General features: G+C 40.7%; 1 protein-coding gene across 9 annotated transcripts in view; it reads left to right on the top strand.

The window, feature by feature from the left end:
• Window positions 1–2710: 2710 nt before the first annotated feature.
• The window catches only part of slc8a1a (solute carrier family 8 member 1a), a 47823-nt gene continuing 26123 nt past the window's right edge, over window positions 2711–24410 (top strand). Inside the window, exons 1-3 of one of the 9 annotated variants that reach the window (XM_035778854.2) lie at window positions 2715–2887; window positions 3265–3323; window positions 11285–13137. In XM_035778854.2, coding sequence (XP_035634747.1) covers window positions 11324–13137 — 1814 coding nt within the window. In that variant the 5' untranslated portion in view covers window positions 2715–2887; window positions 3265–3323; window positions 11285–11323. Of the gene's footprint in view, window positions 2980–3264; window positions 3324–9520; window positions 9680–11284; window positions 13138–24410 lie in introns of those variants that run through there. The other 8 variants (XM_035778857.2, XM_035778859.2, XM_035778860.2 and 5 more) reach the window with 8 other exon arrangements.

The following is a 24410-nucleotide window of genomic DNA, read 5'->3' as shown; positions in this document are numbered from 1 at the left end:
TTAAATGGACCTTTTGTACTGTTCCTTTCTGACAGCTTGAGCTATTCTTTGATGGGTCCTTTGTTTTTGGGGATCACTTGAAATGTGGTTCATGTAAGACTCTTTCTCCTGAGCATCAGTAGCGTCGAGCAGCTCCAGCAAATCCCCTCAGTCACACTAAAATCTTGCATCGCGGGCGGCAAGAATGAGATGGCGCATTGGGTCCATTGCAATGATTTCCTGTCTTCCATAATTATTTGAGTGAACGTGTTATTGTCTCTGTATACTCAAATGATTTACCCTCATAATAAGAAACTGCATTCGTATGGGGATTAATGTCTTAGTTGAGTTTTCAAAACAAATTGCATTGCAATGGGTTTGAATCCCCAAAGCAGGTGTAATTGAATTATAAATGAGAAGAAATCCACATTAGCCTTCATAGTTCATTCTGTCAGTCTTCACCAAGTTAACTCTTGGATATGAGGGGAATGAGGCATATGACTGTCTATTAATTCAAGTACTTTTTTATTTTTACTGTCAGTTGACTCAAGTCAATCAGCTTGTGATTCAAATCCTCTAACACTCAATTTTCAGTTGCAGCAAAGCACAAGGCCACGACCTAAAATGATATTATGTACGTGTATGTAAGAAAAGCAATGCATTTCCAATGTCTCAAACAAGACTGGCTGGAATTCAATCATTGCAGATGACAGTTTTCCACACTGCCCTTTACAGCAGCAAGTCCGGGCGAGAAGAAGTTGACACTTGATTTAGGAATTGTCAGTGCTGTTGTGTGCCCTGGGTGACTTCTCAGCCAAGTTTGGCATCAATACTGAACAGTTCACAACACGAGACTGCCCCTTTCTAAATCACATGTCAACTTCTTCCTTCTGAGGTAAATGCTGTGCAAATCAAACACACTTCTGAAAAGGCAGAATGGAAAACGTAACATCTGCAATGATTGAATGCCAGCTTATGTCTCAAGACTTTTGACTAGCTAATATGTTGTAGCATTGTCCTCCAAAATGGTTAATGCTCCATGATGTAAGTTACTCTCAAAACCAAAATAATGTCTTTTGAGATAATGGGGTATTTTGTAGAAACATTATCCATGATTATTTAAAGAGGAACATATTTTTAAAAAACAGAGGAAAATAGTGGCAACTTAAGTGGCAAAACCAAGGACCCATTCAATAGGAAAAAGATAAATAACATTTCCGAACATAAACGCTACCAAGACACCGTCTGAGCTCGTCCAATAGCACCGCTTATTTATGCTTCAAAAGCGATTGCTCCCACTTGAGGTTAATGTATGTGTCCTAACTCTGTGTGGAACAGACGTTTGGCATGACTTGAATTTTCCAGCTTGGATTATGATGTCGATGGAGCACAAAGGCTAGTCCAGTAAATAGAGCAGTGTGCTGCTTGGGGCCAAATGAAATGGAGCTCAGGCACAGATTCTGTGCCACAGACGGGGAGAGATAAGGCTTCTATTTCAAGGAAAGCGAGGAGGGAGCATTGTCACTGCAAATAAGTCACGACTACGACTCGATTGGAGAGGAAAACCAAAATGGTGTGAAAATACCTACGACATTTTGCTTTACAAAGCTCAGCTACATGCTTCGTATTGTTTTATAACACTTAGCATAGCAGAATATAGGGTATGTAACACCCTCATTGATTTAGATTCATGCCTGCCTATAAAGTGCATGAGGGCTAAAATTGCAGATTATGCTAATCAGCTGATTATGGGTTCAGATATGCAGATATGTCAATAATTTTGCCTGAGAGAATGAGTCCTTGTTTTACAGTAGCTTTAATGAGCCTCAACCCCTTTAAGCCTGCCGCCCTTCCTCTCAATATCTATTCTCTTCCACCAGACGCTAGCAGACGATGGTTGATATCTGTGCGCTCATGACAAAGACAGATATCAGTTGGGTGTGCTATCTTCTTCAAATAATCACTGCCTTGCTCTCACCTCAGTTTTGATAGGGAGTTTGTTGGCTTCACACTGGAAAAGGGAGGCACATAAGCCATATGGAAATTGCTATTTGAATGCCTCTGGTTTATTATCAATCATAATACATTTGGCAGCAAGTGGTCATAACTTTGAAACTAATGTTTACAGACTGTACAGTGTCTTAGAGAGTAAAATGATACGATGCATGTAGTCCGTCACACACTGTGAACACGTGTAAAAGGGCTGAACACATACACACACACACATTCAATAAAGCTTGCAAGTGATGGGAAATCACACAACGTACCCCTATCGTTCACATCTCTGTTACAACGCTTCCAAACGTATCGACAGACTGAAACCTTGTCACTTTGATGAACACATTAGGGAGAACTGAAACACTACTAAGATCCTCTTTTTTTCACCTCTCCTCTACGGATCCACCTCTAATCCACCCATCCCCTGGATCCATAATATGGACTTCAAGACAATTAATGGAGATATGCAATCTCCATATACCACCTCCACGGTCAAAGGGCCTGGAAGCAGTGGAAAATCACCCTGGAGGGAACCACTTATCCACCACATTCCTCCACTGGTGGGTGAGATCTACATTGTCTAAAAAGTACCCACCATCCAAATTACCCACCATCCAAACCCTTTATCTCCCATGTGTCGGTGGCGACAAAGAGCTTCCAGATAGCCGGCCTACTCCAGAAGCCCAGAGTGACAGGCTCTATCAGCAGAGTCCTTGTATGGCCATGGATCGGGCTGAGGAGGACGATAAGCAGCAGCCAGCCCAGCTATGCGGCCCATGTTTAGAGAGACACCTTGGGACCGGGCATCCGCGGGAACAGTCTGTTTCTGTTAAATTTAGAGTGGTTATCGCACACCGTTCTTCCCGCTAGGCAGTACGTCTTTTTCTCAGCTCCATTGGGACTAACAGAGGTGAGTAGAGGAGTTTTTGTTCGGTTGGTCATCTCGTTCATCTTTGACAAATTGGAAATGTATTTGTCACCAATGGAGTTTTTTCAAACATGGTGAGATGTTTGGCTTTGTTTCTTTGACTGTGTGAGGTGCATGGATGGTTGAACTTCCATGAATGTCGGTCACCTTGGAAAGAATGATGGTGCAGTTGACTAGCAGATGGGGAATCATCATGTGTCATCATAATTCTATGTTTTTGCATGATTGTCTTAGTGATGTGATAGTCTTGTTTACGGCAGTGAGTATTTCCATTATAATATGGATTATGGGAGATTCAAATATTACATTAGCAAACCATACGATATTGATTTTCAACCCTTGTATCCAATTGGTGGCAGAAGCACCTGAACAAAAGTCCTCTACATTCAGTGAGAAATTGGACTTCCAGGCAAAGGGGGTAAGATAAATCTTCATTCAGACTTAATTAACTGGTGCAGCTCATGGAGCGGGGAAGTTAGACCACGAATAATTACAAGAACATAAATAAAAAATAAATCCATGACATACATTTTATATGACATTTAAAGAGATAGTTCTCCCAATTTACAAATGTGTATGTTTGCTCCTTTACCCAGAAATCAGATTATGGACAAGGAGGGCCTGCAATCCACACTTTGGTTTGGTTGAACTTTTGACTGCCACCAACAGCGATGGGACAAGACTGTAACTACCAATTGGATACCACGAAATTGGGGAGAAAAAGGGGTATAAAAATAAAAATAGAAATAAGTGAATATTAGCTTTTTCGTACCGAAATGTAAGTTGATGTCCCACAGTTAACATAATTAAAATGGCATGCAGTTAACAGACCCGGATACCCGGATGCTACGCTTTTGTCCTCCCAGTTTTTGATTATCTAACGTAATGCAATGCATGACCATGGCTGAATATATCACTGTGCTGCCTATACTCTGAAACTAGGAGAACATGAATATACAGTCGCTGAAAGTGTACACAACCCTCGCACAGTCTTCACATTTTGCCACCTTAAATTTAAATCTAAGAAATAATTAAATTCACATTTTTTCCCCTATCGATCTACACAAGCTACTCAAAATGTTCAAAGTGAAAGACGAATTTTAGATTTGTATTATTTATTATTAAGTTGCATTGACTGCGTATGTCTTCAGATCCCTTTAGGTGGAAGAATCTTTGGCAGCCATTTCAGCTGTGAATCATTTTGAATAAGGTTCTACCAACCTTGCACAACTCTTAGGGCAACATAATGGGCATTTGCAAAGTATTCAGATGCCTTTACGTTTCCCACATTTTGTTACATTAGTCCTATTCTAAAATGGATTAGAAACATGTATTAATCCTCATCAATCTACACACAATACCCCATAATGACAAAGTGAAAACAGTCTTTAGATTCCTACATTTTTAAAAGTTTTTTATTAAGAAATACCTTATTTACTTAGGTAAGTATTCAGGCCCTTTGCTGTGAGACTCGGAATTGAGCTCATGTGCATTCTGATTTCATTCATCATCCTTGAGATCTTTCTGCAACTTCCTATGAGTCCACCTGTGGTAAATTCAATTGATTGGACATGATTTGTAAAGGCACTCACCTGTCTATATAAGGTCCCACAGTTTACAGTGCATGTCAGAGCAAAAAACAAGCCATAAGGTTGAAGCATGGTGGTGGCAGTGTTTTTTCAGTGTCAGGGAGTTCGAGCCTAGTCAGGACTGAGGGAAAGATGAATGGAGAAAAGTACAGAGAGATCCTTGATGAAAACCTGATCCAGAGCACTCAGGACCTCAGACAGTATTGTGTGTAGATTGATGAGGGGAAAAAAACAATTTAATCTATTTTAAAATCGGAATACTTTCCGAATGCACTGTATATCAATTGATTTTGTTAAAATTGCTCAAGCTCAGTAATTTGGGTGGGAATCATTGATAGACAACCATTTTCAAATCTTGTCTCTGATCCTCAAGCAGATTTCAATCAGGACTGAGACTGGACCATTCAGGAACACCTATTGGAAAGACATTCTGGTGTGTCTTTGGCATTAACATTTGTGCTGAAATTGTCCCGCTGAAAATAAAACTCTGTCCCTGGGTTAGGTTTTCAGAAGACCACGGCGGGTTTTCCTCTAAACTCCCCAGTCCCTGCTGGTGCCAAGCATACGCATAACATAATGCTGCCACCACAATACTTGAAAATACAGAGGATCAACAACATTTCATTGTATTTTTGTTTTAAAAAAGGAGAAAGAATAGTGTTGGAGCCCATGGGCCTGTTATTATGATTTTTGAGCAGATGGATCATCATTTGACTAATAGTCTGCAGTAACATTTTACAGACACCAGTCCCAAAGTAGTTTAGTGGAACGGCCCATCAATCAATAAGTGCATACACAAAAATGGGATGGTGTGGAGAAATACTATGGGAGTGATTTCTGTTCCCAATCCATACTTGGCCTTACAAATGTGTACACTCTACCGTCCAAACCTAACTTTCATTCAATTAAGCAGCAAACTATCCATGAAAGCTTGCATTCCTACTATATCAATACCTACTTTAGATATATCGTGACTGCTTATCACATCTTTCACTTAGTATGTGTCATACGACGAAGCAAAGGACTGTTTAAGGACTAAGGGAGTACAAGCAAAGACTGGCCAAGTGCCTGTAAGCCAAAATAACCCTTTAAGCAAAAATAACTGATAGTAAAATCATGAATGACTAACTATCTGACTGACGTTCAATAAAGTGTGTCCAGTCTGCGTGAGCCAAGAGCAAAAACATGACTGACTCAACTATGAGTTCACCTCAACTCTCCCTCTCGCTAGATGATGAAGTTATTTGAGGTGAAAGCTTCCCAGCCCTACAATATCCATCATTAAAACTCCACTGATTCAGAATGGAGTCAGGTTCAACTGCAGGCTGTGTCTCTGCCAAGGGACTTGCATCTACATTGTTTCAAAGGGAAACAAATCACGCACTGCGCATTTGATGAAACTGTGAAGGAAGTACTCTCGCCTCTCCCATAAGGTGAAATTCTTTCCAAGTCAAAGCTTCAAATAATGAAAGGTAGTCACTGTGTAACCTAATGTAGTAGGCGTAGAAAGAAGCCTGAGCAGAGGTCCCACTTCCATTTTTCAGGGGAAACGTAAGTTAGGTTGAAAATATTGTATCCCTGAAAACCGAATGTTTGCGTTTTCTGGTGACTCTGCATAGGCTAGTGTAGTGCATTTGGAGCACCATGGGCTAATTCAAAAAGTGACTGTTGCAGCATCATCTGACATATTATTCATATCTGTCAGCTGGTAAGCTAGCCTTCTACCGGAGGCCTGGAGATAGAGTGGGCTAACAAGGGGGGACAAAAGATGTCAGAGAGCTCAGCATTGGGTAACTTGACCTGACATGGCATTGCAGTGATTCAAGATTACAAGCAGGAGCAGAAACTCTTTTCTTTAGTGAGTTATAATTGACCTCAGCTTATCTGACAGGCTGGTCTCATAGACTCGACGTAAGATAGTAAACGGAAATTGGGAACACGCAAATTAGTATGATATGTTATGTTTGGTGGGGTTACATAACACATAGAAACCAAGACCCAAAACTGAAAGGAGGTTGGTTGGTCAGGTGGATAGGTAGGTGTATAATGAGAACATCTAGCAACCCAAGGGTTATTATGTGTTTGAATCTCATCATGGACAATTTTAGCTAATTAGCAACTTTGCAACAACTTACTACTTTTTAGCTACTTTGTAACTACTTGGCATGTTATCTAACCCTTCCCCTATCCCTTAAGCTAACTCTTAGAGATATACATCTTTCCCTTTCAAGACAATTTGACAAGCATCTAGATACATGGGCTTCAATACTATACAGGAATGATACATTTTCGTTTGAAATGATTCAGTGTGATTCAGTTTGATTAGAGGAATAACGCAAATGTCTCGCAGCCCAAAGGTTCTGTGTTTGAATCCCATCATGGACAACTTTAGCATTTTAGCTAATTATCAACTTTGCAACTACTTACTACTTTTTAGCTACTTTGCAACTACTTAGCATGTTAGCTAACCCTTCCCCTAATCCTAACCTTAAACCTTTATCCAAACTCCTATGGTGTGAATCTTTCTCTTTCAAGACGATTCCATACGTATCTAAATACACAGCCTCCGATACGATACAGGAACGATACGTTTTATTTCGAAACGATTCAGTGCAATTTGGTTTGATTAGAGGAACGAATCGATGTGATTCGGTTCGATGAGATACGATTCGATGCACTAACATTTGTTGCATAAATACATTCATTTTCCATTCCAAATTAAAATCTGCTGTTCATGAGCTGGGTCTCTCTGAGATGGATCTGTCTAAGCTGACTTCTGTGTGTTGGTGTGCGTGTGTGCGTATCTATGGTGTATGTAGGCACCGTAGCTGAGTCATAAGGGAAACTAGATATCTACCACCCCACTATCAGTGATCTGAAAGCATCCACTAATTAATTTGTCATTTTTGCAGATTCAAAGTGTTAAGAGCTATTAATATATCAATATTTATCTTTAAAAATGAGCTATGATATAGCCAATGAATATATAGCACAACTTTGGATTTCAACCCCGTCTCATAATTTAACGATTTAGACCGTTTGGAAGTTTTGAAGGACTTGGAGCTTCTCTTCTTCTCCTGCTTCGACCATGCAGTGCGGGTAGCAAAAGTGATTGCTGTCTTTGTTATGAAATTATCAAATTTCCCCTGATTGTTTCAAGCAAAATTACCAAAACAATTCCTGATGGTGAACAACGAACAAAGATTGTATTTACAAATGTAAGCCCCGATCAGCATACATTATAGCCTAACTATAACAAGATGAAAGTTGTAGCTTAGGCTGGTAAAACACCATTTTCAACAGTGCATTTAATCAAAATAACCTACCGAATTACATTGATTGTCACTAAACTAATAAAGCCTAATAATGCGCAAGCCATTTACAGCACGCAGTTTGAATATAGTAGGGTACTGATATTGCCTGGGGTTGTTTAGCATGCAAAATGACTGGAAAATTAATGACCATCAACATAATTACATGCTTAGTTCGACACTGAAGGAAAGGACACATATTTTTGGAAGGAAGTCTTTTGAGCAACAACCCTAACCTTAACCCCTTACTCCTAGCTAATGTTAGTGTTAGCCACCTAGCTAACGTTAGACACAGAATTGGTAACATATCATACGTATTGCAAATTCTTATTATATTGAATGAATTGCAATTCGTAACATATCATACGAAATAGATGAAGGACATCCACAAATTAATACATATCATACCAAATGTAACATACTAATTTGAGTGTCGTATTTTTGTTTATTATCTTACGTCTACCGCTGAGTCCAGGTTGCATTGGGGCTTCTCTGTAAATACTCAATGAAATAAATAGCTTGGGATCAGACTCCTGAATTGTCCAAATGGGTAAAAAAAATTAGCCTAAATTGATATACCCAAATCTAAAGCTGCTTGTAGCTCAGGCATTGAAGCAAGGATATGCATATTCTTGATACCATTTGAAAGGAAACAAACTTTGAAGTTTGTGGAAATGTGAAATTAATGTAGGATAATATAACACATTAGATCTGGTAAAAGAAAATACAAAGAAAAAAACAGCTGTTAATATTTTTTTTTACCATCATCTTTGAAATGCAAGAGAAAGGCCATAATGTATCAATCCAGCCCAGGCACAATTGAGATTTTTGCCACTATATGGCAGCAGTGTATGTGCAAAGTTTTAGACTGATCCAATGAACTGTTGTATTTCTGTTCAAAATGTTGTATCAAGACTTCCCAAAATGTGTAATTGGTTGATGAATAACTTTTCAAGTTCATAACTGTGCACTCTCCTCAAACAATAGCATGGTATTATTTCACTGTAATAGCTACTGTATATTGGACAGTGCAATTAAATTAACAAGAATTTAGGCTTTCTGCCAATATCAGATATGTCTATGTCCTGGGAAATGTCCTTGTTACTTACAACCTCATGCTAATCGCATTAGCCTACGTTAGCTCAACCGTCCCGTGGAGGATCCACTGATCCTGAAGAAGTGTTAAATATTTATTGTATAAAGGATATCAAAAAATAGCACTATGGCAAAACAAAATGGAGCATATCTACGTTTGCATTAGTCCTAGGTTGCATTAACCTCCAATACTATATTAATATTGTGCCACCTCAAGTAAGTGCTTCTAAAATACATGAGATGAAGATACAGTACTGATTTGTTCAAACTTGATTCATGTTCAAGTTTTGGTTAGATATAATGAAACTAATCCTAAAATAAGCTGTTAAAATAAATGCATTATTTTTTTCTCAAGACAGCAAATCAAATAATATATGGAAAGGAATTCCCCCATTGCTTTGCATCAGTATCGAAAAAACATTATTACATCACTTGGGAGATGAGAGCATGTACTTTAAAACCAGGATGAGAGAAGAGAGAGGGGGGGGGGAGACAGAGCAAGAGAGTGAGAGAGAGCAGTCCCGAGGAAGCGCGCGTTGAGAGCCCATGATTGTCTCTAGTCGGCTATCTACAGTGTGGCAGAACATTTCGATTTCTTGGGTACGAAGGGTATACCTATACAACAATTCAAGATTTATTGACGATGGCGCAACTTACATCATTGTTTTATAAAGGGTTGGAAATTGAGGATTTCTCAAGTACTTCTGTATCCTTTCTTCAACCTCAAATGATTGTTGAGTAGTTTAGAAATCCCGTTCCCCATTACGTGGATTAAAACGGTAGGCTAGCATTCTGGGCAACTACTGTCACTTGAAATGTTACACATTTTTGTAGGCTACTTTATCAGCTAGTTGTCTTTAAATCTTACCTGTAAAGAACATGTGAATGGATGTACTGTAAATTGCGGACTAGATTGCTGTCAGCTGTCATTTGCTGATACTGTATCTTTGTGATTTCATGTTGCAAATGAGAATCATGTAACTGTTGCCTAGCCTTTCTCAAAAGAATAACCTATGTAAAGAAAGATAAGACGACGAAAGACATTTTACTATCACCAGCTTAAGCCAGCCCTAGCCTTCTGGGGGCCCTAAACAAGATTGGGTTGGGGTGCCCCGACTTCGGGCAAACATTTTATTGACTCCCCTCTTGATGGTGGAGAGAACGTTTTTTGTTTTTAAGTTCATTTCCTGCAATTCTACACATTTTGTCATGGGGGTAAATAAAATGTTTCAGTTTTAAAGCAAGTTCTCTGCAATTCTACACATTTTACCATGGGGCAAAGAGAGAACTTTGCCGTTTTACACCAAATTTCCTGCAATTTTACACATTCTGCAATGACTTTGCAATGTTAGTATGATATCTGAGGGAGAATGACTAACAAACTCAATGTGTCCCCCATGGATGTCAGAGCCCCTGGACACATGCCCTGTGTGCCCAGTCGGGATTCGGCATGATTACTATAAGTTTGGATGTCTGGCTAGACTAACTGCCAATCTAAACATATTTTGCTGACATGGCTAATTGAGTGACTGTCAGTGACTGACATAACAAGAGAAAAACTGCTGATGCACCACCAAATTTCGAAATTGCACCTGGTGTATTCTACTGTTCTTACTCTCAATAGTAAGTTAGACCCCAACTGAGTAACAAAAACATATATAATATGTCAATCAGAACTAGACGTTGAATTGGTTTGAATCCCCGAGCCGACTAGGGGAAAAATCTGTCAATGTCTCCTTGAGCAAGGCACTTAACCCTAATTTGGCAGTATGTCAAGAGGACAATGTAAGAGAAATGTAATCATTGGTGCCATTTTCCCATCTAAACCAATTATTCAAATGATACAATGCAGGTGATCACTCTCTAAGTAACACACACACACACACACACACACACACACACACACACACACACACACACACACACACACACACACACACACACACACACACACACACACACACACACACACACACACACACACACACACACACACACACACACACACACACACTCAGAGAGAGAAGTGTGTGGTACACTTGTGTGGTTGTCTGGTTAAACCAGTGTTATTTTCTTGATATTATTTAGGAAGTGTTTCTCCAACCAGGTTAGCCAGATCCCCCTCCTAACCTGGTAGCTAGCCCAGAGAACACCTGAAGCACCCCCCACATCTGACAGAGAGACCTTTCCTAAAATAATTTAGCTTCAATTGGCTTCAATACTGAATGTGTGATGTGTGCATTGGAGGCGGCTCTGGGGGATGTTGCTTTATATCTACTGTAACTTAGGGAAACACTGGAGTTAGGAATATTGTCATTTGTAATTTTTCAAATTTGTACAGTTTTTGGTAGTTCTGTTCTCATCGATCCCTTTTTTTTGCATAGGTGAAAGGAAGAGTTGGCGCATAACACCTCGTCAGAATCATGGGTCAAACTGGGACATCATCTTTCCTCTTTTGCACTCTTCAACTCACAGTGTTGTTGGCAGTTTTTTCATCTGAAATTACATTTGTTACAGCGGTGAATTCAAACCCAAGCCTCGGAACAAACTCTTCCATTGGCAACCAGACTAACAAGAAGTGTGATTCGGTGGGTACTGAATGCAAAGTGGGTGTCATTCTGCCCATATGGTTACCAGAGAACCCATCCTTTGGAGATAAACTGGCAAGAGCCACAGTTTACTTTGTGGCCTTGTTTTACATGTTCCTGGGGGTCTCTATCATTGCGGATCGCTTCATGGCATCCATCGAGGTAATTACATCACAAGAGAGGGAGATCACCATCAAGAAACCAAATGGTGAAAAAGTGACAACCACTGTGCATGTATGGAACGAGACAGTGTCCAACCTGACCCTTATGGCCCTGGGTTCCTCCGCCCCGGAGATTCTACTGTCCGTCGTTGAGGTGTGCGGTCACAACTTTGACGCAGGTGATCTGGGCCCGAACACCATCGTTGGTAGTGCTGCCTTCAACATGTTCGTTATCATTGGACTCTGTGTTTCTGTCATTCCCGATGGAGAGCACCGGAAAGTCAAACATTTGAGGGTATTTTTTGTTACCGCCACCTGGAGTATATTCGCGTACACCTGGCTTTATCTCATCTTGGCTGTCATCTCACCGGGCATCGTACAAGTGTGGGAGGGCCTTGTCACACTGTTTTTTTTCCCGTTGTGTGTAGGGATGGCTTACGTTGCGGATCGCAGACTTCTTGTCTATAAGTACATGTACAAACGCTACCGCGCAGGGAAGCGAAGGGGGGTGATCATTGAGACGGAAGGGGAGGCTCAACTTCCTTCAAAGATGGACATTGAAATGGATGGAAAAATGCTCAACTCAGAGGGCTTCATGGACGTAGCGATGGGTTTTGATGAGAAGGACCTGGATGAGGAGGAGGCCAGAAAGGAAATGGCCCGGATCCTGAAGGAACTGAAGCAGAAGCATCCAGAAAAGGAGACAGAGCAGCTGATAGAACTCGCCAACTACCAGGTATTGACACAGCAGCAAAAGAGTCGCGCCTTCTACCGATGCCAGGCTACCCGGATCATGACGGGAGCAGGGAATGTACTGAAGAAGCATGCAGCAGACCAAGCCAGGAAAGCTGTTGGTGCGTACGAGATCCGCTCCGAAGTTTCAGAGAATGACTTTTCGTCAAAGATCTTCTTTGACCCCTGTACATACCAGTGCTTGGAGAACTGCGGTACAGTGGCCTTGAATGTAGTACGCCTTGGTGGGGACTTGACTAACACTGTTTCAGTGGAATACCGTACCGAAGACGGCACAGCCAATGCCGGCTCGGACTACCAGTTCACTGAGGGCGTTGTGGTGTTCAAACCTGGTGAGACTGAGAAGGAGATCCGGATAGACATCATTGACGATGACATCTTTGAGGAGGATGAGCATTTTCTGGTCCACCTTAGCAATGTGAAGGTCATATCCGAGGGCACTGGCTACGGACAACCAAGGGCTAATCACGTGGACACTTTGGCGGGCCTTGGCCTGCCCTGCTCAGCCACTGTGACTATCTTTGACGATGACCATGCCGGGATCTTTACTTTTGAAGAACCGGTAATGACCGTGAGCGAGAGTATCGGCATGATGGAAGTAAAGGTTCTTCGTACCTCAGGAGCGCGGGGATTAGTGGTCGTACCCTACAAGACCATTGAGGGTACAGCAAAAGGAGGGGGAGAAGACTTTGAAGATATGCACGGAGCGCTGGAATTCCAGAACGATGAGATCTTGTAAGTTACATACTTGCTTTTAATGTTGTCATGTTTGTATTGTTGTCATGTAAATGAGGTGAGGCCCACAGCACATTGACGTTCAATTTGGACAAATTGTATGTCTAAGTTATGCCAATGTCCCTGTTTCCAGTTTGTCCCACAGAAGCAGCTTTCTGTCTCAAAAAGAAAATAGTTGTATTGTTATCGACAAGCACTAAGAGACTTTCCACTGGGCACAGACGTCAACTTATTTTTAAAATTTACACTTGGTTTCGTTGTCAGCTAATGTGAATTTAATGTGAAATCAACAAAAAAAATGTCATCATGTCACTGGATTTGGGTTCAAAGTTCGGTAAAAAAAAAATGAAATTCCCATAAAATTGATGACTTTTTGCAAATCCAATCAGTTTTCCACATTGATTCAATGTAAAATGTTTTGTTTATGACATGAAAACACAGTTAATTCAACCAGTTTTTGCACAGTGGGTTGTACTTTGTATGGCCTGTTGACCTCGTCATTAGTATCCATTCATCTCAATGTGCTGTCCATTCCTATTGTTGTTTTAATCTATTGTCTTAGGTTACATTTTCTCAGGGGATGTAAGTGTCTCTGGGGTTCAGGAAGGAATCCTGTCTTGAGTTTCTATCTGTCCACTGTACTTCATCCTTTATGCTTCACTGTCTTGTGTTCTTTTTCTCTCAGCTTTGCCCTCACTGCCCCTCTTGTTTTAATCCTTCATGTGAGCATTCAATTGACTGCCTGACAAGCGCCTGTCTACAAATCTACCAATTAGTGTTTTGCATACCGTATGTAGAGATACTGTGGACTGTAATAGTATTGCAGAACTGGCTTAATTTCATTTCAGTTAAATGGGTTTTTCTGCAATTTCTCCTCCACTTTCGCTCAACACCAGTTGGATATTTTATGACTTGCAGTGCTTCATCGTAGAACATACTGAACAATTGAGAGTATTCAAGTGTACCAAATACCGTGGTGTATCTCACTGAAGACGGGACTTGATGACTCACTGGTGCTGGAAAAAAAGAGAGAAAACACATCAAGAAATCATCATTGTGATGCTAATGATAATGATACATTAGCATGTAGCATGAATAGATTAGGTATGGAATATAATATATAATAATATATGCCATTTAGCAGACGCTTTTATCCAAAGCGACTTACAGTCATGTGTGCATACATTCTACGTATGGGTGGTCCCGGGGATCGAACCCACTACCCTGGCGTTACAAGCGCCATGCTCTACCAACTGAGCTACAGAAGGACCACGTTGGAGCCCAGAGGCAGCAGCTGTTCTTTGGCTGTTCATTTTGTGTATGCGATGTAAAAACACTGGAATACATTCCTGATAAAGATAAAACAAATATATAAACACTAACAGGTGTATCAAAATGTGTAATGGACTCTAAACAGTTGGCAAACAGTTACTATTTATGAAGAGCTCCCAACAACTACTAAACTAATTTTACTACGTTATAGGTTCCAGAGATACGAGTAGAGAGTCATGAACATGAAACAGTAGGACTCCTCCTACATGTTCACTCCACATGTAGTTTACATTCTAGCTAAAATCATTTGGATCTTGAATTGCTCCGCAGTCTATCCTGTCTTATTTAAACTCAAAACAAACTCCTCAAAACAAACGACCGCCGAGTGCAGCTGCCATCGATGCCGATTTTCCATATCAGTGTGTCCATCATTTATAGGAACCCACCAGAATAGAATGTAAGTAAGGCCTTTTTGCCCTTTTTCAATGGGAAATCCAGCAACACTTTTATCAATCCCCTCTTCAAACTGGAACTCCCGTAAATGATATACTGGTATAGCCAGGTATACTGTACATAACTAAAATAGCAGTTGGGCCAGACATTTTCCATGGATTGTGGGGTGGGGGATATAATGATATATATATATATATATATATATAACACATGTATTCCATAGAGGATCATCATTGCACCAAATGGAAAAGGCCCTGTGCTTGTTTTAAGTTTGAAGACATCCACACATTTATACAGAGGCACACGGATCGCTTTGAAGTGAGCAGTGTAAATCTCCTCAGCAAGCTTTGCATAGAGAAGCAGCACCATATATAGACAAGGCAGCAGCCTCTGTTGGGAAGTCGGTTCTTAAGTTATCATTTGGAAAATGTATTAACGTTGGCATTGACACATTTGAGAGGATGCAGTTGCAAGTTATTTCCAAATCTATTTTAAGATGCGTGCAATGTCCGTTGGAATGTAAACATTTATTTATGTTTCTGCGCATATCATTCACTTATGCTACAGACAGAATATGATTGATAGTAATTCCATTTTTCACTGGAGCAAGAGGCCTGGTTACTCTCAACCATGCTGTATCCAGGTAAGGGGAGTTGATTAGTCAAAGATGATCTAGTTATATCGTTACAAGAAGTTACACGGTCAGGACCATGTTCTTTTGTTTTGCTAGTAGGAGCAAGTGTTAGTTGTTGTGATGATATTGGTATACATTAATGTGTACTAAGGGCTTCGCTTCTGACTGAGCCAGTATAGGTGTTAAAGAATCAGCACCAGGTACTCCGCCAAGGACCTTTCAGCCACCTTTGAAATGTCAAACTAACAATGTTCTACAAAGTACCCATTTCAGTTCAATTTCTACTGGATCTATTCTCAAAAAATGTGGTTTGGTCCACTGTAAACTATACTGAATGATGACTATGCTGTAAATGTCCTTTTACATCACAATTAATTATAGCCAGAATGTGTCCGTTGTGTCCTACTGTCCTTATCAGACAAGATCATATCTGCTGCCCTCAACCGTAGAGAATGATGGTTGAACCATGCCTTTTTTTGTTGTTTTGACAAGACCCACCCTCTGGTAATGTAGATATTATTAACTTTGCTGCCTACATGTAGTGAAATTAATGACTTTGCTTTGACTACACACATTGACAAGCATGAAACTTGACAGGGGGTTACTTTGGGCTTTAGGAGGAGGTACTATTTTAAACAAGTAATTAAATTGTTGTTTTTTTTGTTGCCTATGCTAATTTTGCCCTCTCGTCTCTGGCCTGCTCTCGCATGAGGACAGACCTCGTGCTCCTCCTCAGACCACTGTCATGATCCAGGGCTAGCGTAGCTGCCCCCGCGGCCCAGTGGCAGCTCTGGCCTATGGATCACATGGCTGGGGGAGTGACGTGTTCCCTTGGGCTGCATGACAGCGGGGCTGTCACCACCGCTTCATCAGACAAGCAACAGACAGAGGCAGGAGACCAAGGCACTTTGGACCATAGAGGAGCAAGAAGACCAAGGGTTCAAATCATGTTTGAAATCTTTCAAATGACTCCAAGCTGTGCTTGATTGAGCTTGCCTGGTGCAGGCTCAATCAAATGCTTAAAGTATTTGAACGATATCAAATGCTGTCCAAACCCATGCCTATCCAAACCCAACCCCCTCAACCTCTGTCTATATACGCCTCACGTTTTCCCTTGCAGCCTTTGGATGTTTTTGAGGGGGTTGGTCAGTGCAGTGCAATGTCCCAATTTCTTGGGAGCTAAACACTTCAGGGGTGATGGACGTATTTGTGTCTTTGTTTTCTGCAGGCAAAAGAGGACCCTGTTGCCTGAAATGTTTATCAGGCTTTCTACATGGCTGAAATAATGTTTTTCAGGCCTCTAATTGGCTGAGACACAGAGACTGGGAGCAGATAATAGCAGACGTGTTACTTACAAAGCACAGTTTGATCAGTCACTATGGCCATCTCGTCTGTGCTGACGGATTCTCTTAGCGTTGTATCCGATTGTATACTTGGTGCAAAAACCGATCACACTTACGACCTTGGCTGCTGCTCAAGTAAGCACATCAATGAAGATGCCATGAAATAAACATACCATATCATAGCAAAATCCATTTATTTTCGTGGAAAGACACTCAATATAGGACACACATGCCCGATAGTCAGAAACAGCATAGTTACATTCTGCATCTCAGCCCCTTAGGAACACTCGGCTGCCTCTCTATCAAGTTACATATTTGTATAAACAAGATTACAGTCTATAGGTTATGAATAGCTGTATGAAAAACTGTGACAAGTGACAAATTGTAGAATTATTTTGACATTTTTGGTAGCTTTGCTGATGTAATACCATAGGACTTCTTCCCACCCCAAGAGGGATACTTAACATTATGTACACTTACACATAGGGGAACCCATATCTCTTTGTAAATCAATTTACATTCTGAGATCGCATGAACTCAAATGACATTTTCCATGCTTTAACAGGGAGGAATAAAGGACAAAGAAAACCTTTCAGTGGGCTGCATTGTATATTTTGTGACGGAAGCAGCCATTAGCATTGCAAACTGCCTATCTTTGTGAAGCCGTCTTTGGTGTGTAATTTGAATTGTATGATTTACAAAGAGGACATAGCTTATTGGGGCATTTAAGATGGTAAAATGTGACTAGAAAAATGTATTAAAAATCTTGGAATACGGTTTTCAAGCCTCCTATTCGGCATCTTTCGTACTCCTGCTTCCAGCCCTATGCATGAATAGCAAACATATAACAAAAATCTGTTATGTAAATTACTTTACAGACATAGTGTACATTTTTTTCAGTCTGCACGAAAATATTCTACCTAGTATTACATAGATATCAACAGAATAATGGGCGGCAGGAAGCCTAGCGGTTAGAGCTTTGGGCCAGTAACCGAAAGGTAGCTAGTTTGAATCCCAGAGCCGACAAGCGAAACATCGGTCAGCATTTTTCATAATGAATCTGGTTCTAGAGGCAGCTCTGCAGAGTGGTCATTAGCTGGCAAAGTCACAACATCTGATTCTAATTGTAACCACACTGCTAACCCTAACCCTTAACATTAAATGAAGACCAAAGAGCAAATGTTTGTTATCATTAATTTGTACATTATTCCCAATTTTGACTTTACAGCTGGCAGAAATCGCAAAAAATCCCTCAGATCTGCATCCAGGGTAAGATTCATGACAATAAATATCAACCTGCAGAAAAATCTGTCAATTGAGCAAGGCACTTAACCCTAATTGCATGAGGGTTACCGTTGATAATGGCAGGCGCTGGCCATGACACCACTCTCGGAGGTGTTACCTCAGCTGGAGTTGAGATATGCACATTTTGTATTTTGCCATCATTTTACCAGGTAAAAAAAAAACATTTCAATTCACACATGCTTATTAATACACGTGTACATGTGTGAAATAGGGCAAATAAGCATCCACCAAATTATTATTATTATTATTATTATTTTATAAGCCTCCCTCACTTTATGAGCTGTCTGTCTTCTTACTTACCGCAGTATTCACGTTCACAAAATCTGCAAATGATTTCAAGACCACTGGCATAAGGATCTTATTGCAGGGCCAGAAATAGAACATTAATGTGAGGCAGGAAAAACAAATTATATTCATGGTAGGGAAGGCAACTTATTGGTCTGCCGGCTCTTTTAGGCACCTAAAGAAAATGACTCCTGACAGAATCCAATGAGAGACAGACTTTCTGCATGGAAGTATGATGTACTACTGTATGTGGTTGGAAGGTTATAATTGAGTATGTCGCGAAGGAGTTGGTTAATAGAGGTCGTTCATTAGGGAGTTTTCCTCCTCGGTTACAGTCACTGATAGAGTGGAGTCGCTGAGTCAGGCCTTGTACAGTATTCTCCTCTAGTTAATCACAGATACTGCTGGTCCAGCTGGAGGGCTTGAATGTAAAGGCTAAGCTTAAGTGTATTGGGACTGCTACTCTGTTGTCAAGACTCGCTCTCAGTCTCCTTTTGTGTGGCTGGGTCTGAAGACTAGACTGTTACTGGTTGGTGTTAACTTTTTCCCTGTTAGAATTCTCCATAACAAGGTATGATAACCTGGGAAGACCCAAATACACTGAAAGCAGAGCCAGGTAAAACCAGGGTTCCTAATCTGATGTATGTGGCTCTTTGGAGGTTTTCCTCTGTCACCTCTTGGTGTGTCATATCTATTAAAGCCAGAAATGCATGGATGTGTACGAAAGCATCAGATCTTTAACTATTTAAAAAAGTGTTATTTCCTCTAAGAACCAGACCAAACACAGAAGGTGGGTTGCACCAACATGGTTTACATTTATCTAGGATTAGAGCTAATCTAAGTTTTGTAAATCTAGATTCATAATTAAACAGATATGTGTTGCACCACTTAATTTTAAATCTGGATCAGTAAATCTATGTTTTATACTATGATTAGTGACATGTTACACAAATATAAGAGGTATTTTGTGAGTTGAAACGAAGTAGCTAGTCGATTTGACAAATGAGGCCACAAAGTTGCCGTTCCATGATAAAATAATAACAATGTAACGTTAGAACTACTGCAACTCCATCGTGAAAGGTTATCATGGGTTGGTTGATTTGAAATAAAATCAGTTATTTGCCAGTACTAGACAGGAAACTCATTTGTTAGCTAACGTTACAGTAGTTTATAAACCAAGCTAGATAGCATAAAATATGATTTATTATTGTCATTATTTAACATTATTTTGCCATTTATTATTTGTCCTTTAGCCACCTGATCATAGCATTTAAAAAGTTCTAATTTCTCCACTTATGACAAAACTATTGTCGGACCTGATAGAGGCCTATAAACCAGTTACACTATTAGCACAGAGGCGGTGTGCAATAGTAGGAAGACCCCTTTATGCAGCTCACCCTGCACTATCAGCTCCAATGTAAATAACATGAGTAAGTCTACCTCCGATAAGCTTCCCATTAAAGCATTAAAAACAACCAAGCAATGCAAAAATGTGCTACAAATAGCCCATAGTAACATATGTAGCCTAAGAAACCAGGTTCATGAAGTCAATAACTTGCTTGTAACAGATGATATTCATATTCTGACCATCTCTGAAACTCACTTAGATAATACCTTTGATGATACAATGGTAGCAATACATGGTTATAACATTTACCGAAAATACAGAAATGCCAACAGAGGCGGTGTTGCGGTCTATATAAAGAACCACGTTCCTGTAACACTTAGAGACGATCTAACGTTAAATACTGTTGAAGTAATATGGCTACAGGTTCATCTGCCTCACCTAAAGCCCATTCTTGTGGGAAGCTGCTATAGATCACCAAGTGCTAAAAGTCTGTATCTAGATAATGTGTGAAATGCTTGATAATGTATGTGATATCAACAGAGAAGTATATTTTCTGGGTGATTTAAATATTGACTGGCTATCATCAAGCTGCCCACTCAAGAAAAAACATCAAACTGTAACCAATGCCTGCAACCTGGATCAGGTTGTCAGTCAACCTAACAGGGTAGTTACAAACAGCACAGGAATTAAATCATCAACATGTATTGATCACATCTACTAGATCAAGCCTACTAGAGAGTGTGTGCCCTCAGGCCTGGAGGGAAGCTAAAGTCATTCCACTACCCAAGAATAGTAATAGCCGACCAATCAGCCTGTTACCAACCCTTGGTAAACTTCTGGGAAAAAATTGTGTTTGACCAGATACAATGCTATTTCACAGTAGACAAATTGACAACAGAATTCCAGCATGCTTTATAGGGTAGGACACTCAACAAGCACAGCACCTACACAATGACTGATGATTAGTCAGTGCAGCTTTTGACATTATCAATCATAGTCCGCTGCTGGAAAGACTTATGTGTTATGGCTTTACACCCCCTGCTATAATGTGGATAAATAGTTACTTGTCTAACAGAACCCAGAGGGTGTTCTTTAATGGGAGTGTCTCAAATATAATCCAATTAGAATCAGGAATTCCCCAGGGTGGCTGTTTAGGTCCCTTGCTTTTTTCAATTTTTACTAACGACATGCCACTGACTTTGAGTATAGCCAGAGTGTCTATGTATGCGGATGACTCAACACTATACACGTCAGCTACTACAGCGACTTAAATGACTGCAACACTCAACAAAATACTCACTAAACCCTAAACCTCAACTAAATCTTGTAATAAATCATGTTGACATTGAGGAAGTTGAGATGACAAAACTGCTTGGAGTAACCCTAGATTGTTAACTGTCATTGGCAAAACATATTGATGCAGTAGTAGCTAAGATGGGGAGAAGTCTGTCTATAATAAAGTGATGCTCTGCTTTCTTAACAACACTGTCAACAAGGCAGGTCCTACAGGCCCTAGTTTTGTCAAACCTTGACTACTGTTTAGTTGTGTGGTCAGGCGCCACAAATAAAGGAATGGCAATTGGCTCAGAACAGGGCAGCACGGCTGGCCCTTGCATGTACACAGAGAGCTAATATTAATAATATGCATGTCAATCTCTCCTGTACTACATAGAGCCATGACTACATGGAACTCTATTCCATATCAAGTAACTGACGCAAGCAGTAAAATTACATTTAAAAACAGATTTGAAAAAACACCTTATGGAACAGCGGGGACTGTAAAGCAAAACAAACATTGGCACAGACACATACATACACGCACGCACACACACACGATAACATACACAATATACATACACATGGATTTAGTACTGTAGATATGTGGTAGTGGTGGAGGAGGGGCCTGAGGGCACACTGTGTGTTGTGAAATAGGTGAATGTATTGTAATGTTTTTAAAATGGTATAAACTGCCTTAATTTTGCTGGACCCCTAGAAGAGTAGCTGCTGCCAATGGGGATCCATAATAAATACAAATCAGATGAAAGCGTGCTGGGGAAAAAATAAAAGTGAAAGCCAAAAAGGATGCGGCAGAGGAGAGACGGGGGCTATTTCAGACCGGAGACGGAGGGGGGCTTCCATCCAAAGGAATTGATCCTATCACGTAGAAAATATGCGAGATGATTCCCCAGCAGTTTGCCCCTCTCCATAACCCCTATGATGACGACGGACAACTCAACCCACCAATATTTAGTAAGCATAAATAACTTGTGAATATCAATGCCTATAATGCACATTAAAACTAACGGTTCACTACTATTACCGCTATCACGTCTGTTACAGCATGTTGTGTAACGTCATCACTCGTATCAAGGCAGGGTATATCATAAGCCCCTGTTCAATTGTTGTACAAAATGGGCACGTAAATAGCCTACTAATAATGAGTTAATTATCAAACTCAACAGGATTCAACCTGTCTCTAATTATTCTCTGAGGAACTTTGTCGTTTTGGTCTCTCCACAGTAGATATGCTTCCATTTTATCAGTTAAGCCACCTCGTGGCAGTTTAGAATTAACCTAAATTGATATTAGATTGGAGGCTAGATTTAGATTTAAGCAACAGGCTTAAAATTAATCTAGGTTAAAAGTGAAAACTAAATTTAGATTAGAGGAAGGACTTAATTTAACTAGGATTAATTTAAAACTAGGTTTAAAATTTTGTGCAACAAGATTAATCGATAAACCTTGATTTAACCCAGTTTAAGAGCTAATCCATGTTGGTGCAACCCACCCAGAGAGCTATACTGCAAAGGTTGCAATGATGTCATTATGAAGTCTTTGATGGTCAGGTTGTATACTAATAGGATGTTTTGTAAATGTCTTTATAACAACCAGAATGATTATTTTTTTATGTGGTTGAATATGAAGTCTTAACCATAATGTCTTGATGTCGTCATGAAAAACACATAACCGGTTGTAACAGATGTATTCTGATTCTAGAACGTCTTCTTAGCCAGGGGCCAACCTATAGGGGCTAGTATTCCACATGCACCCAGTTTATGGTGGCTGAGAGTATAATGAATCTGTTTTCCTCAAGGTAAAGAGGAGTCTTTGAACTTCGCACACTAAAAGTGGAAGATTAGGCTATTAGAAATGTTAGAGATTTATGCCACGTGTACGCTCCTCTTGGTTAAATCTGGTTAATGCCATTATCCATAGTCAAAAAGTTGAAGACAAGTGGTCGTAACCAAGCTCTACGCAAAGCAGAGGCAGAAATAACAAATCAAATCAAATCAGAATGATTTATATAGCCCTTCGTACTTTAGCTGGTATCTCAAAGTGCTGTATAGAAACCCAGCCTAAAACCCCAAACAGCAAGCAATGCAGGTGTAGAAGCACGGTGGCTAGGAAAAACTCCCTAGAAAGGCCAAAACCTAGGAAGAAACCGAGAGAGGAACCAGGCTATGAGGGGTGGCCAGTTCTATTCTGGCTGTGCCGGGTGGAGATTATAACAGAACATGGCCAAGATGTTCAAATGTTCATAAATGACCAGCATGGTCAAATAATAATAATCACAGTAGTTGTCGAGAGTGCAGCAAGTCAGCACCTCAGGAATAAATGTCAGTTGGCTTTTCATAGCCGATCATGCTGTCTCTAGATAGTTGAAAACAGCAGGTCTGGGACAGGTAGCACGTCCAGTGAACAGGTCAGGATTCCATAGCCGCAGGCAGAACAGTTTAAACTGGAGCAGCAGAACGGCCAGGTGGACTGGGGACAGCAATGAGTCATCATGCCAGGTAGTCCTGAGGCATGGTCCTAGGGCTCAGGTCCTCTGAGAGAGAGAAAGAAAGAGAGAATTAAAGAGAGCATACTTAAATTCACACAGGACACCGGATAAGACAGGAGAAGTACTCCAGATATAACAAACTGACCCTAGCTCCCGACACATAAACTACTGCAGCATAAATAATGGAGGCTGAGACAGGAGGGGTCAGGAGACACTGTGGCCCCATCCGATGATACCCCCGGACAGGGCCAAACAGGAAGGATATAACCCCATCCACTTTGCCAAAGCACAGCCCCCACACCACTAGAGGCATATCTTCAACCACCAACTTACCATCCTGAGACAAGGCCGAGTATAGCCCACAAAAATCTCCACCACGGCACAACCCAAGGGGGGGCGCCAACCCATACAGGAAGATCACATCAGTGACTCAACCCACTCAAGTGACGCACCCCTCCTAGGGACGGCATGAAAGAGCACCAGTAAGCCAGTGACTCAGCCCCTGTAATCGGGTTAGAGGCAGAGAATCCCAGTGGAAAGAGGGGAACCGGCCAGGTAGAGACAGCAAGGGCGGTTCGTTGCTCCAGAGCCTTTCCGTTCACCTTCACACTCCTGGGCCAGACTACACTCAATCATATGACCCACTGAAGAGATGAGTCTTCAGTAAAGACTTAAAGGTTGAGGCCGAGTTTGCGTATCTCACACGGGTAGGCAGACCATTCCATAAAAATTGAGCTCTATAGGAGAAAGCCCTGCCTCCAGCTGTTTGCTTAGAAATTCTAGGGACAATTAGGAGGCCTGCGTCTTGTGAGCGTAGCGTACGTGTAGGTATGTACGGCAGGACCAAAT

The sequence above is a fragment of the Oncorhynchus keta genome, chromosome 10, assembly GCF_023373465.1.
Source record: "Oncorhynchus keta strain PuntledgeMale-10-30-2019 chromosome 10, Oket_V2, whole genome shotgun sequence".
Taxonomy (NCBI): Eukaryota; Metazoa; Chordata; class Actinopteri; order Salmoniformes; family Salmonidae; genus Oncorhynchus; species Oncorhynchus keta.
The sequence above is the reverse complement of the archived record's forward strand: the minus strand, read 5'-3'. Positions and strand labels throughout refer to the sequence as shown.